The following is a 24355-nucleotide window of genomic DNA, read 5'->3' as shown; positions in this document are numbered from 1 at the left end:
GAAGTTTCACCTCCTCTGTTTTATTGAGGCTGTGTAACCTTCTCAGATCATGAGAGGCAGTAAACAGGTGCCTGGTGAAAGAGTAGGTATGCTCCGAGCATTATCTTGTAATTGTGTGACAGACGTTTTGAATGGGATTTATTGGATTTACCAGAGGAGGCTACTTTAGTGCTTCAGTTTACTCTCTGATCCCAAAACGATTGACAGACTCCTTCTTAACTTCCTGCCCCAAAGGCTGAGATGCCTTAGGGCACAGTGGGCAGGGGCAGTGACTGCAGTGACTCGGATGATATAGCTGATACAGGGAGATAAAGAGAACCTTTATTCCAGTGTGGCAGAGGGACACACTGATCGGGATTATAATTGTATTCCCTGCTCTACTCTGAATAGTATATAACTTCACTCTCAACCAATCCTCTTTCCATTCCCTAATGTTTGTCTGGGTCCTAAAGTGTAGTGAAACCCTCTCTGACTGGAACACTTCAATTGCTTGTTGGTATTTAGAATGATCAGCATGCTGCACTTGTTGTTCAGGTTGTGCTTGATGCAGTACTTTGTAAGTGTTGCCTGGAGATGTTTACATTTACTTTCCAGTTCTTTCGTCTTAATTTCTGACTCCTGTACCTGCCTATGTGCCTTCTCAGCATTTCTGTTTGCTGTCTTAAATTGACATTGATAAGTTGAGAGGTAAATTACCTTCACTTGATTAGCAATCTCTAGGGATTTAATCTTTCCCTTGAATACTGTGTTTTCCAACTGGTAAACAGTCCTTTTCTGCCTGATGGCCTCTAAGGCATCAACTTTCTGCAATTTCTGACTTTAACTCACTTATCTCAGCATTTCTCCACTTTAACACCTGTGTCATATATCAAGTTTCTGCGAATAAACAACAAATTCCTTCCCACAGACTTCCTAACTGACTGTCAATGTTCCAATGCCTTGGGACTCATAGCATCATAAGCTTTCCAATACTCTGTCCACTTCAGCAATTCCTTCTTCAAATATGCCTTAACCAAGCTCTCTGTCATCACAGAATCATGGAATCGCTACAGTGTGGAAACAGGCCCTTCGGCCCAACAAGAGTAATCCACCCAGACCCACTCCCCCACTGCACTATCCTATTAATGCACCTAACATACACATCTCTGAATACTATGGGCAAATTAGCATGACCAATTCACCTAACAGCACACCTTTGGATTATGGGAGGAAACCAGAGCACCCAGAAGAAACCCCATGCATATACAGGGAGAATGTGCAAACTCCACACAGACAGTCATCTGAGGCTGGAATCGAACCCAGATCCCTGGTGCTGTGAGGCAGCAGTGCTAATCACTGAGCCACTGTGCTGCCCCTCCATTCAGATTGATTCTCTGCCATGATTTCAAAGCTAAGTTCCAATGCCAAATACAAAATGAAATCTGAAAATTTGTGCCTCTATTCTTATCCACCCACTTGAATCCCGGCCATACAATGGGCAGCTGCCTCTTAAATCAGGCTCAGGCAGGATTTCTGAGAATACAAGGCTAGTAGGTTCAACTTTGGAGCAACTTAAAGTCATTCCTTATCAAAGACCACCCAGGGATGCTAATTTGTTGTGGACAAATCACCACAAGCTACTTTAGTTCAGCTACTTGTTAAGAAATCTCACATACAATCAAGTACTGAAACAGTGATTGAAAATTTATTGAATTTAGCAACTAAAATAAGACCCCTCGAATGAGCAAGTTAAGCCTCACAACCCAACTTGGCTATGACCCAGTTAATGCTGGCCTTGATTTGTCTGACACATACGGTGTCTTTCTCTGCGTGTGTCCTTGGTTTGATCCTTATGCAATGTTGTTCTCCAGAGTTCTGGTGTTCGATTCTAAAAGAACTTTTTTATGTCTTTCACGTCCATGATGTAATATAATTGACGATTTTTTAGAATCCTTTTATTGAAAATATTGATTACTCATTTAGAGTTTCTGAGACTGCAGCTTGCTTCCTTACCAGAAGTAACTTCTTTGTTCCTTGTTACATTTGGCCTTAAGACACATCCTGTCTTGGAATTACTCCTTAAATTCTTCAACAGATCAGTCATTCACAACAGTCCTTGTGGCGTGAGCCATCCAGCTATCAAACAGGTATCCAAGCTGTTTTGTTTATGTAATCTCGACTCCTTAATTTCCCAGACATTGTTGATTGCCTATAATCTCAGCTTGTCTTTGTCCCTTAACAGTTTACTTCAGACAGCTATTGCTGCTGCTTTCTGTGTGTAACTGTTTATCTTTGTTGATTCACTCAACCCATAAACAGTTATTAAAGTTCTGAAGTCTGTAATATCACAAATCACAATGGGTTGGCCTCACTGCATGGGGGTTGCTCCAAGTCTGTTGCAGTGATATGACTGAGTGAAAACCAGCTAAGAGCATGGTCGGGTAATTCCTGTGTGTGTTTGCTGATGATCCAGGAGGTCCAACATTTATATGATGGCTTTATGACAGAACTCCCACTGACAGGATTCCTCCCAATGTAAATACATTGATGGACCAGGAGCTTCACTGACTCTGTGAAAGACTTGTCACAAACATCAACCTGAAGAGTTTCTCCCCTGTGTGAATCCTGGTGCATTCCAAATGGTCGAAAAGACCCTGAAAAGTTCTCCACAATCTCACATATGAAGGATTACTCCCCTGTGTGATTCCTTTGATGGAGCAGGAGATTCCACGACACTGAAAAGGATTTGTCACAAACCTCACACGTGAATGGTTTCTCCCCTGTGTGAATGCGTTGGTGTCTGCGGAAGTTTGATAACACTGAGAATGACCTGTTACATACCTCACATGTGAAAGGCTTTTCTCCTGTGTGAATGCGTTGGTGCTTACAAAGGGAAGATACAACTGAGAATGATTTGTCACACACATCACATGTAAATGGTTTTTCCCCTGTGTGAATCCTCTGATGGAGTAGGACACTTGATGAATCTGAGAAGGATTTGTCACACACATTGCATGTGAATGGCTTGTCACCTGTGTGTACAGGTTGGTGTCTGCGGAGATGTGATGAATTTGAGAATGATTTGTCACACACCTCACATATGAATGGTTTCTCCCCCGTGTGAATGCGTTGGTGCCTATGAAGGGTCGATGACTGTGAGAATGATTTGTCGCACACTTCACACACGAAAGGTCTCTCCCCTGTGTGAACGCGTTGGTGTTTGCGAAGAGTCGATGACTCTGAGAATGAATTGTTACACACCTCACACGTAAATGGTTTCTCCCTTGTGTGAGTGCGCCGGTGGTTCACTAGGGCTGATAGTTGTGCAAAGGCCTTGTCACAAACCTCACATTTGTAAGGCTTCTCTCCTGTGTGAATGCGTCGATGATTCACCAGTGTTGATGACTTTGCAAAAGCTCGTTTGCAGACCTCACACTTGAATTGTTTCTCTTCCATGAACGTGTCCTTTTTTTAACAGTAATACATCAAATGCACCGTTCGTATTTGGAAATGTTATGTGCCTGTGGAGCCCTCTCCCTACTTGAACAGCCTCTCCCCTGTAGGAAAGAGTCAGTGGTTCATGAGGCTCGATGAATGATTGAAGCTCTCACCACACTTGGAGCCACTCACACTTCTTCCCAGCCTCACCCTGATCGATCACCCACAGCCGAACCTTCAGAAAGGTTGGTTCTGATGGAAGGCTCCACATCACTGACCAGTTTCAGATCTGATGATGTGTCAAAGTTCCCCTATCCCAACCAATTTCCAGATGGTGGTTTCACTGCCCAACCTTCTCTGTGTTGAGCAATGCTGTGAAGGTTCTGGATGTCTTCCCACGGTTGTGCAGTCATTCCTTGGGTGATGTTCAGGATCTATCTGCAGTGTCTATCCTCTCTGGTGTAGTACGGTGCAACCCTTCTGTAAAACAGGAAAAGAAAACATGAGTTCCTCCAAATCCCTCTCCTCCTTTGCTAAAGAGACTGACTCCTCGGTGAGAAACTGTTCCACAGTGAGTGCCAGTCTGCTATTCCCCTGTTTGGGGAAATCAGATACAAATTGATTTTTTTTTCCTCACTTAACTGTCACACCTAGGAGCAGACAATATGGCTGCTTTCTTTCCTTCCCCAGACCATCTTCCCAGGCATTGCAAGGACATTGGAAAAGATAAACACCTTCTGGGTGGAGTTTGAAATGGGTTCTCAATCACTATGAGCTAAAATGACTGAATCGTATTAATCTGAAAACATCCCAGACTCCTTTGTCTCCATCCCTGGGATTGTCCATTCTACTGGCAGGACAGGAAGGTCTTTAATATTGGTTCCATAAAGTCTAATGCCTTCAGGTCAAACAAATTCAAGGAAAACTACCAATCCCCTCCCAAATGATCAATGAGTCCTTCACCATGTTCATCATCATGAAGGAAGTAGACTCAGGATAGATCCCAAAACTGGGTGTCTTAGAGGCGCAGTGAGCCATCAGCAGCATCAGGATTACCTTCCACCCAAATCTCACAGGCCTCATTGCATGAAGGGACAAAGAAAATTCAAGGAAGCTGTCCATAAGCCTCCAAACGGTAGTGATGAGGCAGAGGATGGCTTTCTACACAAAATTAGAGACACTCACAGTCAGGGTGCTACAATATTCATGGGTGACCTTAATCTGTGTATAGCCTGGGCAAACAACATTCATAAACAATACTGTGTTCAGTAAATTCTGAGAGTGTGTACAAAAATTTTTTCAGACAAGTACTTTGAGGAACCAACTCAGGAAAGACAATCCTAGATCGAGTTTTGTGCAGTGAGAAAGAGTTAATTTCTTGTTGTGAGCGATCCCGTCAAAGAAAGTGACAGAATTTCTCATATGGATAGAAACTGAAAAGTAGTCCAATCTAAAACTAGGCTCCTAAATCTGAACAAAAGAAACTACAATGATATAAGTGTGTTGTCTGCAATTGACTGGATGATTCCATTAAAATTCATGACAGTGAATAGGTAATGGTTAATATTTTAGAAGTGAATGCATGCATTGCAACAATGACCATATATATTAATAATTTTGATGAGGTATTTAGATGTACTATTTCCAAGTTTGTTGATGGCATGAAATTAATTGGGATTGTCAGTGGTGAGGAAGATGTAAAGTGGATTCAGGGTGATTTAACCTCATTGAATGAATGGGAAAATATATGACAGATGCAGTGTAATGTGGATAACTGTGAAGCTGTCCACTTTGCTAAGAGAAACAGAAAAGATATACTTGCCATCGATTGAATATAGTAAAGGTTCACCAGGCTGACTCCTAGAATGGCAGGTTTGTCATATTCGGAAAGTTTGGATCAGCTGGGCCTGTATTCATTGGAGTTTAGAAGACAGGACCTCACTGAAACATATAAAATTCTGACTGGGTTGGATACATTCGATGCAGGGATGATGGTTGGAGACTCCGCGACAAAGAATCACAGTTTCAGGATGTAGGATAGGCCATTTTAGACTGAGATGATGAAACATTCTTCACTCAGAGGGTGGCAAACCTGTGGAATTTTCTGTCACAAAATGCTTTGCAGGCCTTAACAATGAATATATTTAAGAAACAAATGGACGGATTTGTAGAGATTAAATGTGTTGAAGAGTATGGGGAGGAGGGGCACGGGGAGTACGGCATCGAGACAGATGATCAGCCAGCATCATGTTGAATAGCAGATTGGACTTGATAGGCCAAATGGTCTGCTCCTATTACTTGTCTCTATCTTTCTTGTTTTTCCATGTTTGTATTATCAAACCAGTAGATAGGCATGACTGGAACAGCACAGAACAAACTGTACAGGTTGGTTTCTAACCCAGTGAACAGACTGCAGAAGACGAAGTGGAACCTGGACACCAATAGTAACATGTAATAAATAAATAGAACTAAACAGCCCCACAACCAACAGGTTAGAACAAAGCTCTGTAGTCCTACTACACCTTCTTGAGAATTGTGGACAACTAGTTGAGTAACAGGAGAAGGCAGTTCCATGACACCACCATTCACAGCCATGCTAGAGCCCAGCACACGGGAACAAGACGCAATGTTAACGTTCTTGAGGCAAAAAATATTGAGTGGATGATCAAACCCAGCCTCTTCCTGAGGAGCTGGGGGAACTACCCTCCAGGCTACTCCAATCCTCCCCGCAATCGAGAAAGCCTAAGTGTGTTATGAATGTGAAATCCAGAAGATTATCATATTTTAATCTATCTTTATACTTTAAAAAAAATGGAATTTCTCAGAAATGATGTTGCTGGGACATTATATTATGATGGAGGAAGTGAGGACTGCAGATGTTGGAGATCAGAATTGAAGAGTGTGGTGCTGGAAAAGCACAGCTGGTCAGGCAACATCCAAGGAGCAGGACAGTCGACATTCCAAGCATAAGCTCTTCATCAGGATAAAAGGCTTTTGCTCGAAACATTAACTCTCCTGCTCATTAGATGCTGCCTGGCCGGCTGTGCTTTTCCAGCACCACACTCTTCGACCATTATATTATTATGCCAGGCGAAAAATCAGGTGATTTTGTTACTATAGTGATACTTTTGAACTTGCTGAGCAAGATGCAAAGTTATCACAACCAAAAACAAAGACCAGAGTACCTGGGGCTGACTAGACAGACTTTCCAACTCTGATATTATTGACAGAGACAAGGGCAGCTATGAGAGAGAGAGAGAGAGAGAGAGAGAGAGAGAGAGAGAAAGAGACAGAGAGAGAGAGAGACAGAGACAGAGTCAGTATAGAGGAGAGGGAGTACTTTCTGTGGACTGAGTATTAACAGAATATGAGAATGAACACAGTCTCCAGTGAAACAGATACATTCTGTGACAATCTAAAGACTCCACAAGATTTGTCCTTGTGAGGCCAGAGGAGGAGTCAGTGGAGGAGGCCTCATTGTTGGCAGTGGGTTCAGATATCTTTGGAAACTCAGAAAAAAGCCTTTGACAGTGACTCAAAGTTACAATTCAGTAAACAGGGAGGAGTGAGCCTATCAAAGCTGAGGGGCAGGGTGGACTGGTATCTGTAAAACCTCTAATAATGCTGAGACTGGAATGTAAAATATAATTGTGACATTCAGCATATATTCACGTGAAACATTAACAGGAGATATTTTTGCTGTCCTTTAATATAATAATTGCCTCTTGGTTATTATCTAATCTATGTTGCTCTTTGTTGCCAAAGTAAAAATCTTAACTTTCATAATTATAATGCAATTTCAACTTCGTTACTGGGAATTCAAAACCTGTTCAAAAGTTATCAGTCTCCTTGGGGATGGTATGAAAACCATAAACAGCTCAATGAGAGATCTCATCACATCACATCATCTTTTGTGGTCATGATCACTTAAAGTCATAGAGTTAGACATCATAGAAACAGACCCTTCAGTCCAAGAGGACCATAATCCCAAACTAAACATAATCCACATGCCCGCACTTGGCCCATTTCCCTCCAAACATTCCTGATTCATGCACTTATCTAAATGTCTTTTAAACATTGAAACTGCACCTACAAACACCACTTCCTTAGAACATTAATTTCACACACAAACCATTCCCTGTGTAAACAAATTGCCCCCATCTCTTTTTAAAATCTTGCTCCTCTCACCTTAAAATATGTGGGAACTTGCTGTGCACACATTTAGATACCCATATCCACCAGTGACCACACTTAAAATGTACTTCACTACAAGTAAAGCACTCTGGGACATCTCGTGTTTCTCAAAGGTTCTATATAAATACATGTCCTTCTATTCCTTATGTTTTCTGATGAGATCACAGTGATAGGGCATTAGGAAACCTGGAGAGATTGAAAAGACATCCAGCGTCCAGAGCCCATCACTCAGAGCACTGACCGTTCCCAGTCCACAGGATAATAACTAGCTCTCAAAACACACATAGAACTCAATAGCAGGAAATCATTAAGAATCCTCAGACACTCTGCACCTCACAGGTAATGACATCCCACCTTCCCATATTCAGGAATGAGCCATCAACAAAACTCAGCCTGGAAATCAGAGGGAAATGCTTCCAATAAACACACTCAATATCTAACACACAGCTCCAGTCAAACAGTTCAGCACAAAGCACCGAGTAAACAGCTCTCTCAGCTGGATCTTCTCACACAGCATAAGGGACATTTCCACCCCTGATTGCCCACAGGATAGTCAGACTGCCATAGTGTTAGGTGCATTAGTCAGAGGGAAATGGGTCTGGGTGGGTTACTCGGTGTGGACTGGTTGAGCCAAAGGGCCTGTTTCCACACTGTAGGGAATCTAATCTAATTCAAGATGAAAGTACACATGGCTTCTACACGATTATTTAAAACTGCACCCAGGTTCTCCTAACTATCCATTCTATAGTATTGGCTGCCTCTAATATAACTTTACATCAAAATGTAGAAACTTACTCCACTCAGTATCCGCTTTTCTCCTTAAATACTGCTCTAACATTAACCCCGCTACATTCCTGCAGGAAGAACCTCTTGAACTGCCTGACCCTCCCATGATTGTGTCCTCATAAATTACCTTGTTACTAAACCACATCCTGATCTTACGGATCAGGCTCTTGTTAACCCAGACCTTACACTTTATGTCAATGTTTCTTCTTCTATCTCTCCAAAGGGCAAACACATTTCAGAATATGCAATTGTCACTTTGTTCCTTACAACAGAAGCTTATTCTGTTGACCCACCCTGTTCCGCCCAGCAAGCTGAGCTCCTTGCTCTTATCTGTGTCTGCATACTTGCTGAAGGAAAGTCAGCTAATATCGATACTGATTCCCGCTACGCCTTTGGATGTGCCCATGATTTTGGTCAACTCTGGCAGCAGCGCAGTTTCCTTACCTCATCAGGAACCCTATCCTCAATGTTGCCTATGTTGCTCATCTCCTCAGTGCTATTCAACTTCTCTCAATTGATAATTATCCAATGTTCTGCTCACTCCTCTGGTGCTTCCGATGTCACTAAAGGCAACTGCTAAGAAAGCAGCTTTTGAGCAAAAAGACATGGTTACTTAAATGACGAATGGGAAACCAAAGGGAGACTCTCCTATTTCCTCTTCTGACAACCTGACCATGCCTCACTTAGAGCAAATACAGACCTATCAGGGGGATGCCTTTGATAAGGAAAAACAAAGATGGATGAACCATGGTTGTTATGCAAGTAGTTACAATAAGCTTTGGGGTTACGTCAGACATGTCTGCCCGATTCACTTCTGCCTATCCTAGTTGATTATGTTCACAGACATACGCATGTTGGGAAGGAGGGAATTGTGGACAGAAATCACCAAACTTGGTGGAATCCCCACCTGCAAGGAAAAGCAAAACAATCAGCTGCAAATTGCCTAATTTGTCAAAAACATTATCCTGGGAAAGGAGTAAAGTGTCCACCAGGTGAAACTTCCTTGCTAAGTGCACATTTTGATACTATCCAGTTAGATTTTATAGAGTTACATAGATACCATTGTTACAAGTATTGCTTAGTGATAATTGATGTATTTAGTAAATAGATTGAAGCTTATCCTGTACTGCCTGCACAGCAATAACTACTGTAAAATTCTACCAAGGGAAATCATATCCAGATCTGGAATACCAGTAACGGGTCTCTGCTGATAATCGCCCCCACTCCTGTGCGAAGCTAAACACGAAATTATGTAAGAGCTTGAATATGAATCAATAATTCCATTGTACCAACCATCCCCAAGCAGCAGGAATTGTCGAAAGAGCCAATAGTACCCTAAAAAGTCAGCTAGGCAAGTTGGTAGAAGAAACAGGCCTTAATTGGATGCAAGTATTCCCAATTGCCCTTTTTAATATGAGAACCATGACACAGAAAAAGATGGGATTCTCGGGCTGAACTAATATCTAGAAATCCCCCTGAGGATTCCCTGGTCTGCACCATTAACTGCCCAACACCCTTTTGATGTGCATATCATGGCAGAAGAGATGCACATATCATGGCAGAAGAGATGCACAGGTACCTGATTAAGCTAACCAAAGCAATGCAATCTTATCATCAACAGGTCAAAGAAGCCAATCGAGTACCAGGGAAGGAAGAAGAAAGAGCTCCAATGTTTAAAAACATTAACCCTGGTGACTACATACTTTAATTATGAAAAATTGGGCCCCTGCTGGAAAGGTCCTTATCAAGTTCTGACAACTGAAACTGCAGTAAAGGTAGAAGGACATTCAACATGGGTCTACAAAGGACATTGCAAGCTTGTATCCCCCTCTCAGTCTTAGTGTTAGTACTGATACAAGAATCCAATGAAAACCCAAGTACATGCTCCCAGATGTAACCAACTCATCTGTGACATCTCAGATTGTAAGAGCTTGTATAAATGTGACTGTATAAATGAAAGCTGTACTATTACCATTGAGAGTTATGAATGCAGATGCCCAGCTGAAACTCATTTAAACTATTCATATTGTGTCCAAACATCACTCTCGACCTTATTGTCATCCTCGCAACACTTTTATGCCAGTTATCATGAGATGGCACAACTCCACAACCTCATCGATTCTGTCAACCGAAAACTGCTAGCTTGAGATGCTTGTCTGTTCCCCTTTCAAAATGGACCGTACGGATTGCAGTATTGAGCACATAGTACCGAAATCACCAAACCCTAAGGCACCTATTGTCTTGAGACTGACCACCTATACTTTCTCGACAGAATCCTCTCCTTTCCTACCTACCTCCACTGACAGAAATACCTTTACATGTTTCCTATATTCAGTAGCTATAGTAATTAACAAGACAAGCTGGAAAGATGAAGGAAGACCAAAAATACTATGCACTCCCAAATCTCCTTCTGTTACTAATGGTTTCTTTATTCAAGCTAAACCCCCTGATCCATGTATTACCTGCTCACTCTTCCATCATTCCGATGTCCTTACCACTTTTCACCCTCCACCATGAAATGTCTGAAGTAGATGATGAATGGAATCCCCACTAACATGTGAATCAGTAGATGCTTTCAGATTTCAGTGAAATAACATTGAGCTGATGGGAGCCCAGATCTTTGAATCAACACAGAAGAACAAACAGTCTCTTCAAGCCTCCATGTCCACTCAGAAGTGATGTTGCTGAGTATTTAACTTCACTTCAGACAAAAATATGTTTGCAGGAGCAGATGATGCAAACACCACAGTGTATTGGTCTACTGAGATACCCATGAACTGAAATATAGATCATTCTGCTATAACAAGCGTTTTGTTAACGCGAACTTGCTATGACAGGATTGACAAATTGGGGACACTGTTTCTATATTGCTTATAATGCAATTGCAGCCCCATTAGTTTAAAAGGTACTACTATTACATAGTTTTCTTATAACACAGGATTGCACAAGAACTGAATTCTGCTGTGTAATGGCAGAACTGACTGGACAGCAGACAGGATAGAGTTCGCACGACTCAACACCAGATTGGTCAGAATCACCTTGAAGAGATCCCTGCTCCCTCTATGCCACTTGCTTCTCTCCATGAACTCTTGTGCAGCCACTCTGCTCTGGTGCCATTTTGAGGTTATAGCCCTCTCTCTCTTGAGGGTAAGCCTGCCTGAGAGACTATTTCACAGTTTGATGGTAAACGGTGAGGGGGAAATCACACTGCTCTGACTGAATGCCTAATCATTGTCTAACATCTTACAGAACAACAGACAGCAGCTTGCATTTACATAGCACCTTTAAAAAGTTCAACATCCAAACTATCCCAATGGGAGACTTCAGGATTTGAGCATGACACAGTGACATTCCAGTGTAATAATGAAAGCCATCTTTCAGAGGGAATGTTAAACAGAGGCCCCTTCTGCTCTCTATCTCTCTCGCTCTCACCTGAATCTAAAAGATCCAATGGCCCTATTTTAAAAACGGCACTATTTTAAAGCAAAACAAGACAGTTATCCCTGGTCCCTGGTGTCTAGTGTTGGTTCAACAAATCAACACCACCAAAAGACAAATTATCTGGTCATTCTCATGTTGATGATAGTGAAGCTTGTTTTGCACACATTGACAATCATATTTTTCATGTCACCACAGAGACCACACATCAAAAGGTCTTCACATTGCTTTGGGACATTATGTGGTTGTCAAAGACAATTTTTTTGGTATCACACACAGAACTTAACAATAGGAAATCAGTAAGAATCCTCAGACATGCTGCACCTCCCAGATAATTACACCCCACCTTCTCATATTCAGGAATGAACCATCCACAAAACTCAGCCGGGAAATGTTTCCAATAAACACAGTCAATATCTAACACACAGCTCCAGTCAAACAGTTCAGCACAAAGCACCGAGTAAACAGCTCTCTCAGCTGGATCTTCTCACACAGTATAAGGGACATTTCCACCCCCTGATTACCCACAGGATAGTCAGACTGCCTGAAGATTGGTGTGGATATTATGGGATACAATTTGTATAAAAGCTGCTCCTTCACTCACCATCTCCTCACTTGGTTTTCAGTCCCTATAGGAAGTGAACCAGCTCTGGAAGAGGAAGAGGAGACAATGTGCAGAGTGGGTGGGCTTTCTGATTGACGTCTCTCACAGTCAATCCAAATATTTCTGGAGCAACATGAGTTTCCTGAAACTTGGGAAACTGACCGGGGAAATGGAGGTGACTTTGAGCAGCAGATCAGGTGGGGATTTAAACTTGTCATTGTCCCATCTGAATAAAACCTCACTTATTGCAGCTGCCTGGCAGTTGTGAGTGTGTGTAAGTCCTTTTCCACATAGGAGCTCCTGACACCCAAGGTGCACCACCATTTAGCACATGGACAGCTACAAATGAAGGGAAATTATTAAAATGCAGTGTGTATGACAAAGGCTTCATGAAGTCAGGGAACCTCCATTTGCACCAATGCACGTCCAATTGGCTGACCTTGTTGCAATCACAACACTGAATTCAAATCCCACCTGCTCCAGATGTATGTACAAATATCTCTGAACAGGTGAATGGAAAAACTGGTTAACTCAAAAGCAATTAAACGGAGACCTCTTGTGGCAAAGTGTAGCGTCCCAACCAATCACTGGAGTCCTGCGTTCAGGTTATACCTGCTCCAGAGGTGTGCAATAACATCTATGAAAAGTTGGATTAGAAAAATAGGTTCAGTTAGAATAAACATTTCAATGGGGCCCTCTTGTGGTACAGTGGTACTATCCCTACACTGAACTGGGAGTCCCAGGTTCAGGTCTTACCTGCTCCATAGATGTGCTATAACAGCTGTGGACATGTTGATTGGAAAAATAGGTTAAATATTTGTAAACAAATAATTCAGGCGTGACAACAATTTCACATTGACAGCGATTCTTTGGGTCAATTAGTGGACTTACACAGGGGAAGGTCGGTGATCTTTGTGATGGAGAGGGTATGGTGTTGGAATCTCAGCCAAAGATTGAATCCAGCAATACTGACTAAACTGTTGTTGGAGATAAGAGTGAACAGGGAAAGGGAGAGTGTAGCAATTGGAGTAATCCCTTGAGCCATCGCAACATTCAGTTGGATCTTATATCTTAACTCTAACTGCCTTGATTCTGTAACTCTTAACCTCCTTTCCTAACAATAAACCTATCAATCTTAGTTTTGAAGTTTTCAAATGACCTTCAGTTTCGACAGATTTTTGTGGGGAGAGTTTGAGATTTCCAGTCCCCTTTGTGTGAAAACTGTTTGCCAACATCACTCTGAACAGCCTCGCTCTAATTTTAATGCTCTGTCCCTTATTCTGGACTTTCCTTTCAGAGGAACCGTTTCTCTCCAACTGCTTGATTAACTTGTTTAATCGTCTTAAACACTTCAATTAGATTATTACTTAATTTTCTACATTCAAGTGAATACAGGCTCAGAGTGATTTAACACTTTTATCCCCAGGAACATTCTGGGGAATCTACGCTGCACTCCCTCCAAAGCCAATTGTCACCTTTCTGAGGAGCAGTGCCCAAAAATGAACACAGTTCTCCAGATAGGATCTAAATAGAGCTCTGTAAAACAGGAATGTAATTTCCACAAGGACACAGTTGGTTTTGGGGAGGAGAAGTTATGGGTTATCTTTTCTCTTCATGTGGGCCCTGGACTAACGAGTAATTTTGACAGGAGAAAGCGGGACCACTAGTCCTTGGTGTGGTCCAGTCAAGTCTGATCATGGATGGATTAAACAGATTTTCATGTCTTGAACTTGAGAAGCAGGGATATTGATGTGGAAGGGAGTAAAGAGCATTTTGGAAATGAGTGTAAAGGGTAGATATGAGGGAGTTATTAAACCAATTTGCGCCACAGAAGCATTGCATTAAATGTAAGACCAAAGAGCAGAGGGTTGTGAATTAGATAGCACTGTCCAACTCCCTTGGGGAAGGAGGGTCTTTCAGGAATGGAAACTGATTGCTCCATGGACCAACGTGATTGCTGGATCTCTATAACCCTTGGTGAGTTTGAATGTTGGAAATCAGCTACATCCTGTGTCACTAAAGTTTGGTTATATTTCTGACCATCAGAATTGGGAACAAGACAACAGCACAGGGATTTTAAAGACATTTTTGTCTGTAGTATTCTGAGAGAGTTTCCCCTGATGTATGTGTGTGTGTGTGTGTGTGTGTGTGTTAGTAAAGTGAGCCAACTCTCAGGACTGGGTATGGGGCAGAATCAGACAATGCTTTAATTGGAAATGTGAATTATAGGCAGATCCTCTTCAGGTGATGGGTGTTTTATACCATGGAGAATGTTTGTACTGTCCTGTCTGGGAGGATGACTATCCCTGAGTATGGTGATGGAGTGAGAGTGAGCTTTTACAGACCTGAGTTCCCTCAGCTCATCATACCTCAATGTAATAATAATGATATATTTACCTAACACTTCCAAGATTTGTTTCATGTTATGGGAAAGAATTTGAGTCATTTTCAAATGCTTTGTTTTTTTGGTTGACTAGTTTCAGATAAATATTGTGTTTTTGTTTGTCTGATGCTGCATCATTCATCTACATAGATGTCTAACCCATAATTCATTTGGTTCAATTTACTGAAAACCTATTCACTGAAACACTCAGGATGCTACAGTAAGAGTCCTGTCCACAATATATTAGTCAATGTCAATGTGGGCTGGGATGCTCTCTCCATCATTGGAACTATGGTTTGTGAAGTTGATTGCGATGTCAGTATTTGTCAGGACATCAGGGCGAACGCCCCTGTTTTTCCACAACGCAGTCTTAGTGAAACTGCCAGAGATACCATCTTCTTGAGAAGTTAATGCAAGGCTCCATCTGCCCTCTCAGTTGAATTTAAGTTTCTCTGTCAGTCCTACACTGGAATATCAGCCTCAATGCTCAAGACTCTGGAGTGAGGCTTGAATCCACAATCATCTCACTCAGAGACGCGAGTACTGTCTAAACCATGGATGTCAATTGATTATATTTCTCTTACAGTCATAATCATAGTGTTATACAGCACGGAAATAGACCCTTCAGTCCAACTCACCCATACTGACCAGATAGTCTATTGTGATCTCGACCCATTTGCCAGAATTTGGCCCATATCCTTCTAAACCATTCCTATTTATGTACCCATCTAGATGCCTTTCAAATGTTGTAATTTTACCAGTCTTCACCACTTCCTCCAGCAGCTCATTCCATTCACACACCACACTCTGCATGAAAATGTTGCCCCTCAGTTTCCTTTAAAATCTATCCCCTATCACCTGAAACCTACATCCTCTACTATTGGACTTCTCTACCCTGGATCAAGACCTTGGCTATTCATCTTATCCATGCCCCTCATGATTTTATAACACTCGAATTGGTCACCCCTCACCCTCCAACGCTCCAGGGAAAAAAGCCCCAGCCTATTCAGGTTCTCCCTGTAACTCAAACCCTCCAGTTCCAGCAACTTCCTTGTAAATCATTTCTGACTCCTTTCAAGTTTAACAACATTTTTCCTATATCAGGGTCTAGATTCAGTTTCTCAGGGCTTTCGTCCCCAGTCAATAAACAGAATGCTTCTCCACCTGCAAAATCACAGCCAAAAAGTTTGATTTTGATTAAAAGTGGCAACTAACTTGAGCTGCAGGTGTCAGTGTTGTCTTTGCGTCTGGGTGCCTGAAGCTGTGAAAGGTGTAGTCTCTAATGTCAGCTGGAATGGATATCTGTGACAATACTATGGATTTAAGAGGTTTTTCTTGTCCAGTTTTGTTTTAAATAAAGAGAGGTTGCTCCAAAGCGCATAAGTAAACTGCTTGTGAGGCCTTGGGTTATTTTTAAGTTGGAACAATACAAATACAATGGGCCGGGTCAAGCTCCCACAGAACCAGGAGTTTTTAGTTTTAACCTTCAGTAGTAGTTGGTGGGGTATTGAAACTGGATGTGGAAGCTGTTTTCCCTCTCTCTCAGGCAGCTAAAAGCTGGGGTTCTCTTCCTGTTGCAAGGGTGTGTTTATGGGATGTTACTATATTTGAACAGTTACTGTTTAAGAGTTCAATAATCTATTATTCTGTTAAGTTTTCCAATAGATTTAAGTATTCCAATTTCTTCTTTCCTTTGTTGTCTTTTAACTGTAATGTGTGAATAAAGTGTATTTTGCTTCAAAACTGATAGTTTGGCCACCTGAATTGCATCCAAAATGCAACGCCTGGCGCTTGTCTTTATATTAAGAAAAAATTGTTTAGCATCTAAGCTATCTTCTTAATATTTTTGAGGGAGTTTGGTCTGGTTCATAACATTAAGGGATTCTTTTCAATCAGTGCTGCTGATGGACCATTCTGCTTTCATTCACACAGGAACATTCCATAGTTTAGACACTGTTCAATTAGTGTGACAGGAATAAAATTTGAGGAACAGTCTACTCTTCCCAGGAAAGTGCAGTGTTAGTTTTAGTAAGGACTTTGAACTTGCTTTCAAATCCCTCCCTGGCCTTGCTCCTCCCTATCTCTAATCTTTTCTATCTCTCAGTCTTGCACTGGAGTGTCAGTTGGGACTTTTTGTGCTCAAGTTGTGGATTCGGATTTGAACCCACAACCCTCTGACTCAGAACAAGGCTGTGGGTTCAAGTCTAACTCTATCTGGATTATTCTATAAACATGGATTAAAGCTGATAGCAGGCCACTCTGAGGTACTGGTACAAACAGTCCTTGCTCCTGACCACCAGTTATTCAACACAGCCACATTGTACAAAATTGAAGAAATTGTAGACACCTAATCTTTTACTTGGACTGTCCACTTCTAGACTCTGGTCTTCCTCTGGTTACACAACAATGCAAAACAAGTGTGTCATGTATCAATGTTTTTAATCTGATACATAATGTAGTTTCTCCAAGAAAATATGTCTTCCCCCTGTGATGCTTATATTTCTTTTGGGGTGTCAGAAATACTGGTACAAATAATTATCCAATCCCCTCTGATCTGCCGTTGCTGTCAAGCAAATATGTTCACTTTTGCCCCTGCCCAGCTTGTAGCTTTCTCCCATATTAAACCAGTTTGTGTAGATTCATCAGAGTTCTATCTTTAGTTGGAACAAACAACTTGGGCATTTATTATCCAAGGCCTTCTTAAAAGCAAATACTCTCAGTTCTCAGCTTGTCAGGCTCAGTTGGAAAATAATAATTTCTTGCAGTTGTTAGGAGAAGAAAAACACATCTTTTGACTCTTGTCCACTAAACAGAGATCACAAGGATGTCCATTGTGGATTTTTTTCATTGCTGCCTTCCTCTCTTCAACCACCCTTTTGTCCATTTCCCACCCATGGGAGTCTAGATAGCTGTCAATCATTGATATCTAAATACAAAAACCAGATTAAAGCACTAAAAAAAAATTAGCGCACTAATTATTATGACCAAGAATTACACAGACTATAAACAATAGAGGGAGTTAAAATATATCTAAAGATTTTAAAAATATCTTGTAGATATCTACACATGAAGCGTCTGAGATCACAATGTACCAACCTTAAATAAAACTTCTGCCATTGATCTTACAGATTTTTGTTTTGACCACTTGGTTTGTAAAATTCTTTCGCAAATATGCAATAGCCACAAGCACATCAGTTGCAGGTTAAACTTTACACCGGCCTCTATTAGCTTTATCAGCGTACATGGCCTGAAATTGATCATATCAGGAGTTTCAGATGTACATTTTGACAAATGTAAATTACATTATTGTAATCTTTAACACTGGTTTATGAAACATCAGCTAGGAACCACAGAAATGACCACAGGCCCGAATGGGAATAATGAGAGTGGTGAGTTTCTGTTGACTGCCCCTGTTTTGAGGCGGCTCCTCATATTACATTTCGTTTTTGGATGGTGTGTTTATTTCTGTTATGTTACATAAACAGGAGAAATAGTTAAAATACTTTAATATAGCCATAACGATATTATTACCTCAATAATGCTGCAGAGAGTTCCTAATTTTTTCCATTTTCGATACGAATTTAAAATGCCACACATACTGTCTATCCCTCTCACCTTTATAATATCAGAGGAGCGATGGAGGAAGAGACTGAAAGGTAAGGAGCATAGGAAACAGGTGGAAAGATCAGAGAGAGAAAGGAGGAAGGGTATTGAAAAGGGATAGATAAGAAGGTGTAAGAGGAGGAGGAGAAATAATTGCTCATGCCCCCCTCTCTCCTGTTCTTGTGACCATTCTATCCACTGCCTTGGATGCTGTGGGTCTTCCTTTGCTGATCTTCTGTCAAACACATCCGAAGATACACATCCCACACTGATGCTGTCAGTTTGAAACACTCCAAGGATGAAGAATGCTTTTCCCACACTGGAAATCTCTGTCAAACATTTACCAGGGAAACTGAGACAGCAGCTGCAATAAGTGAGATTTTATTCAGATGGGACAAAACCAAGTTTAAACTTTGATCTGCTTTTCAGAAGTAATTGGAGCCTTTGTCATTTTAAACAGCTTTCCATATGGTGTGTAAAATGGCTACTGCCCTGAGACCTGTATTTAAATTTAATAACATCAGAGGTCACAACAGTATAGCAAGCCAAAATATTGCAAAAAACACTACTTGTTCTCTCTCGTCTGTTACAATTGTTTCTGTCCCACACACACGTTGCGTATTTAATCTCTGAAGTGTTCAACTCTTCTTCTGGTAGATGTGCAAGTTGTTGGTTATTCATCTGGTGTCTGCACATTATCTAAGAGCTGCTGTTAGCCACACCTAATTTTCTCAGGACAATGCCTTGACCCACCAGAATCAGTCTGCCTGATTTAAAATATAAACAAAGCTCTGCAATTAACTGTCAGTCATTAGCCGGTGTATTCTTCAGGACAATTCTCTGCCAATCACTACTCTTCTATCATACAGTATAAATGTTCTTTCTGTTTTGAATATCTTGCAAATTATCGTGATGGGTTCAAGATGGGTAGCTTTAAAACAAGTATTCTTTTTCAGCAATTGTCAACTTCCTTCAGAAGCAACAACAGTATCGAGTCTCTGTTTCTCAATCTGTTTAGTGTTGTTCAGTTTGTGTAAACCCTCTGGATACAAACACAGTGGGTTGTCCTCACTGCCTGGGGTTACTCCAAGTCCTGTTTCACTGACATCACACTGCAGGGTGACTGCATTGTTGACATCATAATCCCTCAGCACTGGTGATGTCATCACTAGTTGTTTGATGGGAGTGAAAGCTGCTTCTTGTTCTGTGTCCCAGTCCCACTGAACATCCTGCACAATGAGACTGTGTACAGGTTCACACTCTGAGGGCAGACAGTGAAGACCTTTGTCAGGCAGTCCTCATATGAGTTTACTGATGTACTATGAGGTCCAACAACTGTGTCAAGTATGTAATACAGAACTCACATGGATAGAGCTTCATCCCTCTTTGAGTGTATTGATTGGCTAAAACATCCACTGACTGTGTGAAAACCTTGTCAGAAATGTTGCAACTGAAGAGTGTTCTTCCTGTATCTGAATCCTGTGGTGACCCAGATAATCAAAGACATGACAAGAGGTTCATCACAAACCTCACAGTTAAAGAGTTACTTCCCTGTGTGGATCCTCTGATGGAGCAGGAGGTTCGATGACCGTGAGAATGATTTGTCACACACCTCACACGCGAATGGTTTCTCCCCCGTGTGGATGCACTGATGTGTGTACAGGGCTGAGGACTGTGAGAAAGATTTGTCACATATCTCACATGCAAATGGTCTCTCCCCTGTGTGGATACGTTGGTGAACACGGAGGATCGATGACTGGGAGAACGATTTGTCACAAGCCTCACACCTGAATGGTTTCTCCCCTGTGTGAATCCTCTGATGCAGCAGGAGTTTTGATGACTCTGAAAAAGACTTCTCACAAACCTCACATGTGAAGGGTTTCTCCCCTGTGTGGATTCTCTGATGAAGCAGGAGCTTTGATGACCTCGAGAATGATTTGTTGCAAACTTCGCATTTGAATGGTTTCTCCCCTGTGTGAGTGCGTTGGTGTTTGCGGAGAGTTGATGAATCTGAGAATGATTTATTGCATACATCACATGTGAATGGTTTTTCCCCTGTGTGAATGCGTTGGTGTACACGCAGTGTTGATGATGATGAGAATGATTTCTCACACATGTCACATGTGAATGGTTTCTCCCCTGTGTGAATCCTCTGATGGAGCAGGAGTTTTGATGAGTCACAGAATGATTTGCTGCATATCTGACATGTGAATGGCTTCTCCCCTGTGTGAATGCGTTGGTGCACGAGGAAGTGTGATGACTGTGAGAATGATTTGTCACACACCTCACATGTAAATGGTTTCTCTCCTGTGTGAATACGTTGATGTACACGAAGGCTCGATGACTGTGAGAATGATTTCTCACATACCTTGCATGTGAATGGTTTCTCCCCTGTGTGTGTACGTTGGTGTACGCGGAGGTGTACTGAATTCAAAAATGATTTGATGCATATTTTACATGTGAATGGTTTCTCCCCAGTGTGAATGCGTTGGTGCACACGGAGATTCGCTAACATTGAAAATGATTTATCACATACATCGCATGTAAATGGTTTATCTTTTGTATGAATGTGTTGGTGTACACGGAGGTTTGATGGCTGCGAGAATGTTTTGTTACAGAAATCACATGAAAATGGCCTCTCACCAGTATGGATGCGTCGGTGATTCACTAGTGTGGATGACTTTGCAAATGTTTGGTTGCACACCTCACATTTGAATGGTTTCTCTCCCGTGTGAATACGCCGGTGATTTACAAGTGTTGATGATTGTGCAAAGGCTCGGTTGCACAGCTCACACTTAAACGGCTTCTCCCCAGTGTGAATGCGTCGGTGATTCACAAGTGTTGATGGCTGTGCAAAGGTTCGGTTGCAGACTTCACACTTGAAGGGATTCTCTTCCATGAAGTTACCCTTATGTTAACAGATCTACAACAGATGCACTGTAAGCAGCCTCTCCCCTGCAGGAATGAGTCAATTGTTCACGAGCCTCGGTGAATGATTGAAACTCTCACCACACTTGGAGCCACTCACCCTGACTCATCACCCATAGCCAAACCTTCAGAAAGATTGGTTCTGATGGAAGGCCCACACCACTGGCTAGTTTCAGATTTGATGATGTGTCAAAGCTCCCCTGACTCGACCAATTTCCAAATGATGGTTTCACCCAACCTTCTGTGTGTTCAGCAATGCTGTGAAGGGACTGGCTGATTGCAACATTTCCTTGGGTGATGGGCAGGTTCCATCTTTGATGTCTATCCTTCTCTGGTCTAGTACGGTACAATCCTGCTGTAAAATAGGAAAGGAACACATGATTTCCATAAACTCTCTCTCCAAATTTGCTGAAAGGATGGATCCCTGTGTTTACTTCCTTAAAATATAACAGGAGAAGATGGGTAGTACTGGCTGAACCAACATTTATTACCCTGGAGGGATGGTGGTGAGCTATCCTCTTAAGCCAGTGCAATTTGTGGATTGAGGGAGAGAACTCCAGGATTTTGTCACAGTGACAGTGAAGGAATGGAGATATATTTCCAAGTCAGGATGGTGAGTGGCTTGGAGAGGAACTTACAGGTGGTGGTGTTCTCATATATCTATTGACTTTGTCCTTCTAGATGGAAGTAGTTGTGGCTTTCAAAGGTGCTATCTAAGGATGTTTGATGAATTTCTGCACTGCATCTTGTAGATAGTAATAGCAGTGTGTACTGAGTGTCGGTGGTGGAGAGAGTGGATGCTTGTGCATGTGGTGCCAATCAAGTAGATGCTTGGTCTTGGATGGTGTCAAGCTCCTTGCGTGTTGGTGGGGCTGTAGTCATCCAGGCAAGTGGGGAGTATTCCATCACACTCCTGACTAATGCCTTGTGGACAGGCTTTGGGGAGTCAGAAGGTGAGTTATTTGCTGAAGGATTCCACGTCTCTGACCTGCTCTTGTAGCCACTGTTTTTGTATGGCTAGTACAGGTGAGGGATGGAGGGGAAGACTAGAGGTGCAGAAGGTGCTGGTCACCAGGAAATGGAGATTGTAGTGTAGACAACGGTGAGCACTGGGATAGAACGGTATAGACAATTGCTGGTCACCGGGAGAGGGCGGTGCAGACAGCGCTGGTCACCGGGAGAGGGCGGTGCAGGCAGTGCTGGTCACCGGGAGAAGGCGGTGCAGATAGCGCTGAAATTATTTTCAGTGGTTGAGAAGTCTAGGACAAGAACAATGTCTAAAACTTAGAGACAGACCAATCAGGAATGAAATGTGGAAGGGAATTTTCAATTCTGTGATTAAGTAGGGAAACAGGCTGAACAGTGGAAGAGCCTTCTGATTGGGCTAGGCTTGGTTACCCCACATGTCTAACAACTGCTTTGCCCAATATTCAGAAACAGATAAATGTTAAATTGTAACAATCAGCTTAAGGAAGGTCTGCCTCATTAGGACTTTCTGGGCCCTGTTTAAAATCCACACTGATGGCTCCTACCTCTCTCTCTGTCTCTCTGCTCATCAGCCGTAACAGTCCCTGAATGCAACAGAGAGGGGTCAAAAATGTGGTCTTCCTGAAGGCTGTCCACAAGAGACGAGGAGTTCATTTCACTGTGGATGGAAATGAGAGGCTATTCAGAGTCTGGATATGGGTGGCTGCAGCTCCAGTGCCGCATGAGGACAAATCAACTGCTACACTCCGCCAGGATACATGCTCTTACCTACTCAATACTTTATGCCCCTATAAAAGTGAGTTAGCATTTGTTAGATTGTCAGTGCAGAGAACTGACACAGGAGGTTTGTGTCTGGCACCTCCATCAGATACCTTGTGTGCTGTCCGTGTAGTTAGCAATGGAACGCTCCTGGCACCACAGTGGTACTGCCCCTCGCAAATCTACCTTTAAACTTCACACTTCAACACTTTTCACACTTCAAACATGAAGGTTCGCACTTAAAAACATAAAAGGTCACTGACCTTTCATTACAAATAGGAGAACGTACACCCCTGATAGTTTCTGAACAAACTATTGCATGGGGAAAGGATGGTTGTTTGTGGTCAGCCCCACTTGCCTGTCCCTGAGGCATCAGGAAGGCCCTGGCAGGCTTTATAGTAAATACCATTTGACAACAACAAGCCAGACTGTAAGTGACAGAATTGTCACAAGGCTGACCGACACAAAGACCCACTTCAACTGGAAGACCGAGACTTTGCATTAACATACAGCTTTCTTCTGAAGGAACCACATATGTGAAGGTGTAGTCACCAGAGCCTGGAGGATGCATTCTCCGCCACTGGTTATGTACCTCCTTTGTGTCGCCAGGCTTCTGGAAAGATCAGCCAAAAATCCCACTGTCCTGGGGAACTAAGGAGTATTCATGACATGTTAATAAATGTCAAACTGGTCCCCAATATAGTACTTACAAATTCTGACCCTAATGAGAAAACAGCAAATGTTTAACCTGGTGTCAGGAAACTGAAAATCGGCCTTCTCGTACCTCCAGGTGGACCTGCAAAACCCCACCCTGGAAAACACTGGCACACAAAGAGTGGGAGAAGCTTGGAACCAGGCAATTTGACAATCAACGCTAAATTGATTGGTAATATTAAATCTTAGATTTCTGTTCACTGAAGGTTTGATGGGATTTGGGGAAACAGCAAGTATATAAGGTTCTTTTACAGATGCGCTGTGATCTCAGTGAATGTAGGACACACTTGAGACACTAAATGGCTGATTCCTGTTCTTGTGTACAGTCTGCCAAAGAGGCAACATTCTCTCAGTAGCTCCCCTCTGACAGGGCAACATTCCCTCAGAGGAACTGAATTAATTCCAGTTCACAGGATAATAACCAGCTCCCAACACATACAGAATTCAACAATAGGAAATCAGTAAGAATTCTCAGACCCTCTGCACCTCCCAGATAATGACACCTCACCCTCTTATATTCAGGAATGAGCCATCAACAAAAC

The 24355-nt window shown here is 42.2% G+C and overlaps 3 protein-coding genes across 9 annotated transcripts in view; all 3 read right to left on the bottom strand.

The window, feature by feature from the left end:
• Nucleotides 1–24355, bottom strand: part of LOC140455646 (uncharacterized) — a 285832-nt gene that overhangs the window by 248394 nt on the left and 13083 nt on the right. The gene's annotated exons all lie outside the window — the stretch shown is intronic.
• On the bottom strand, nucleotides 1663–22986 carry LOC140455661 (uncharacterized). Its single transcript, XM_072550658.1, has 2 exons — nucleotides 22886–22986; nucleotides 1663–3897 (listed from the first exon to the last, which is right to left on the bottom strand). The coding sequence occupies exon 2, from the start codon at nucleotides 3433–3435 to the stop codon at nucleotides 2668–2670; it is 768 nt and encodes a 255-aa protein (XP_072406759.1). The 5' UTR covers nucleotides 3436–3897; nucleotides 22886–22986; the 3' UTR covers nucleotides 1663–2667.
• Nucleotides 18791–22996, bottom strand: LOC140455624 (uncharacterized). The gene is made up of 2 exons (XM_072550566.1): nucleotides 22886–22996; nucleotides 18791–21708 (listed from the first exon to the last, which is right to left on the bottom strand). The coding sequence occupies exon 2, from the start codon at nucleotides 21322–21324 to the stop codon at nucleotides 19969–19971; it is 1356 nt and encodes a 451-aa protein (XP_072406667.1). The 5' UTR covers nucleotides 21325–21708; nucleotides 22886–22996; the 3' UTR covers nucleotides 18791–19968.

Source organism: Chiloscyllium punctatum, chromosome 30 (assembly GCF_047496795.1).
Source record: "Chiloscyllium punctatum isolate Juve2018m chromosome 30, sChiPun1.3, whole genome shotgun sequence".
Classification (NCBI taxonomy): Eukaryota; Metazoa; Chordata; class Chondrichthyes; order Orectolobiformes; family Hemiscylliidae; genus Chiloscyllium; species Chiloscyllium punctatum.
The sequence above is the reverse complement of the archived record's forward strand: the minus strand, read 5'-3'. Positions and strand labels throughout refer to the sequence as shown.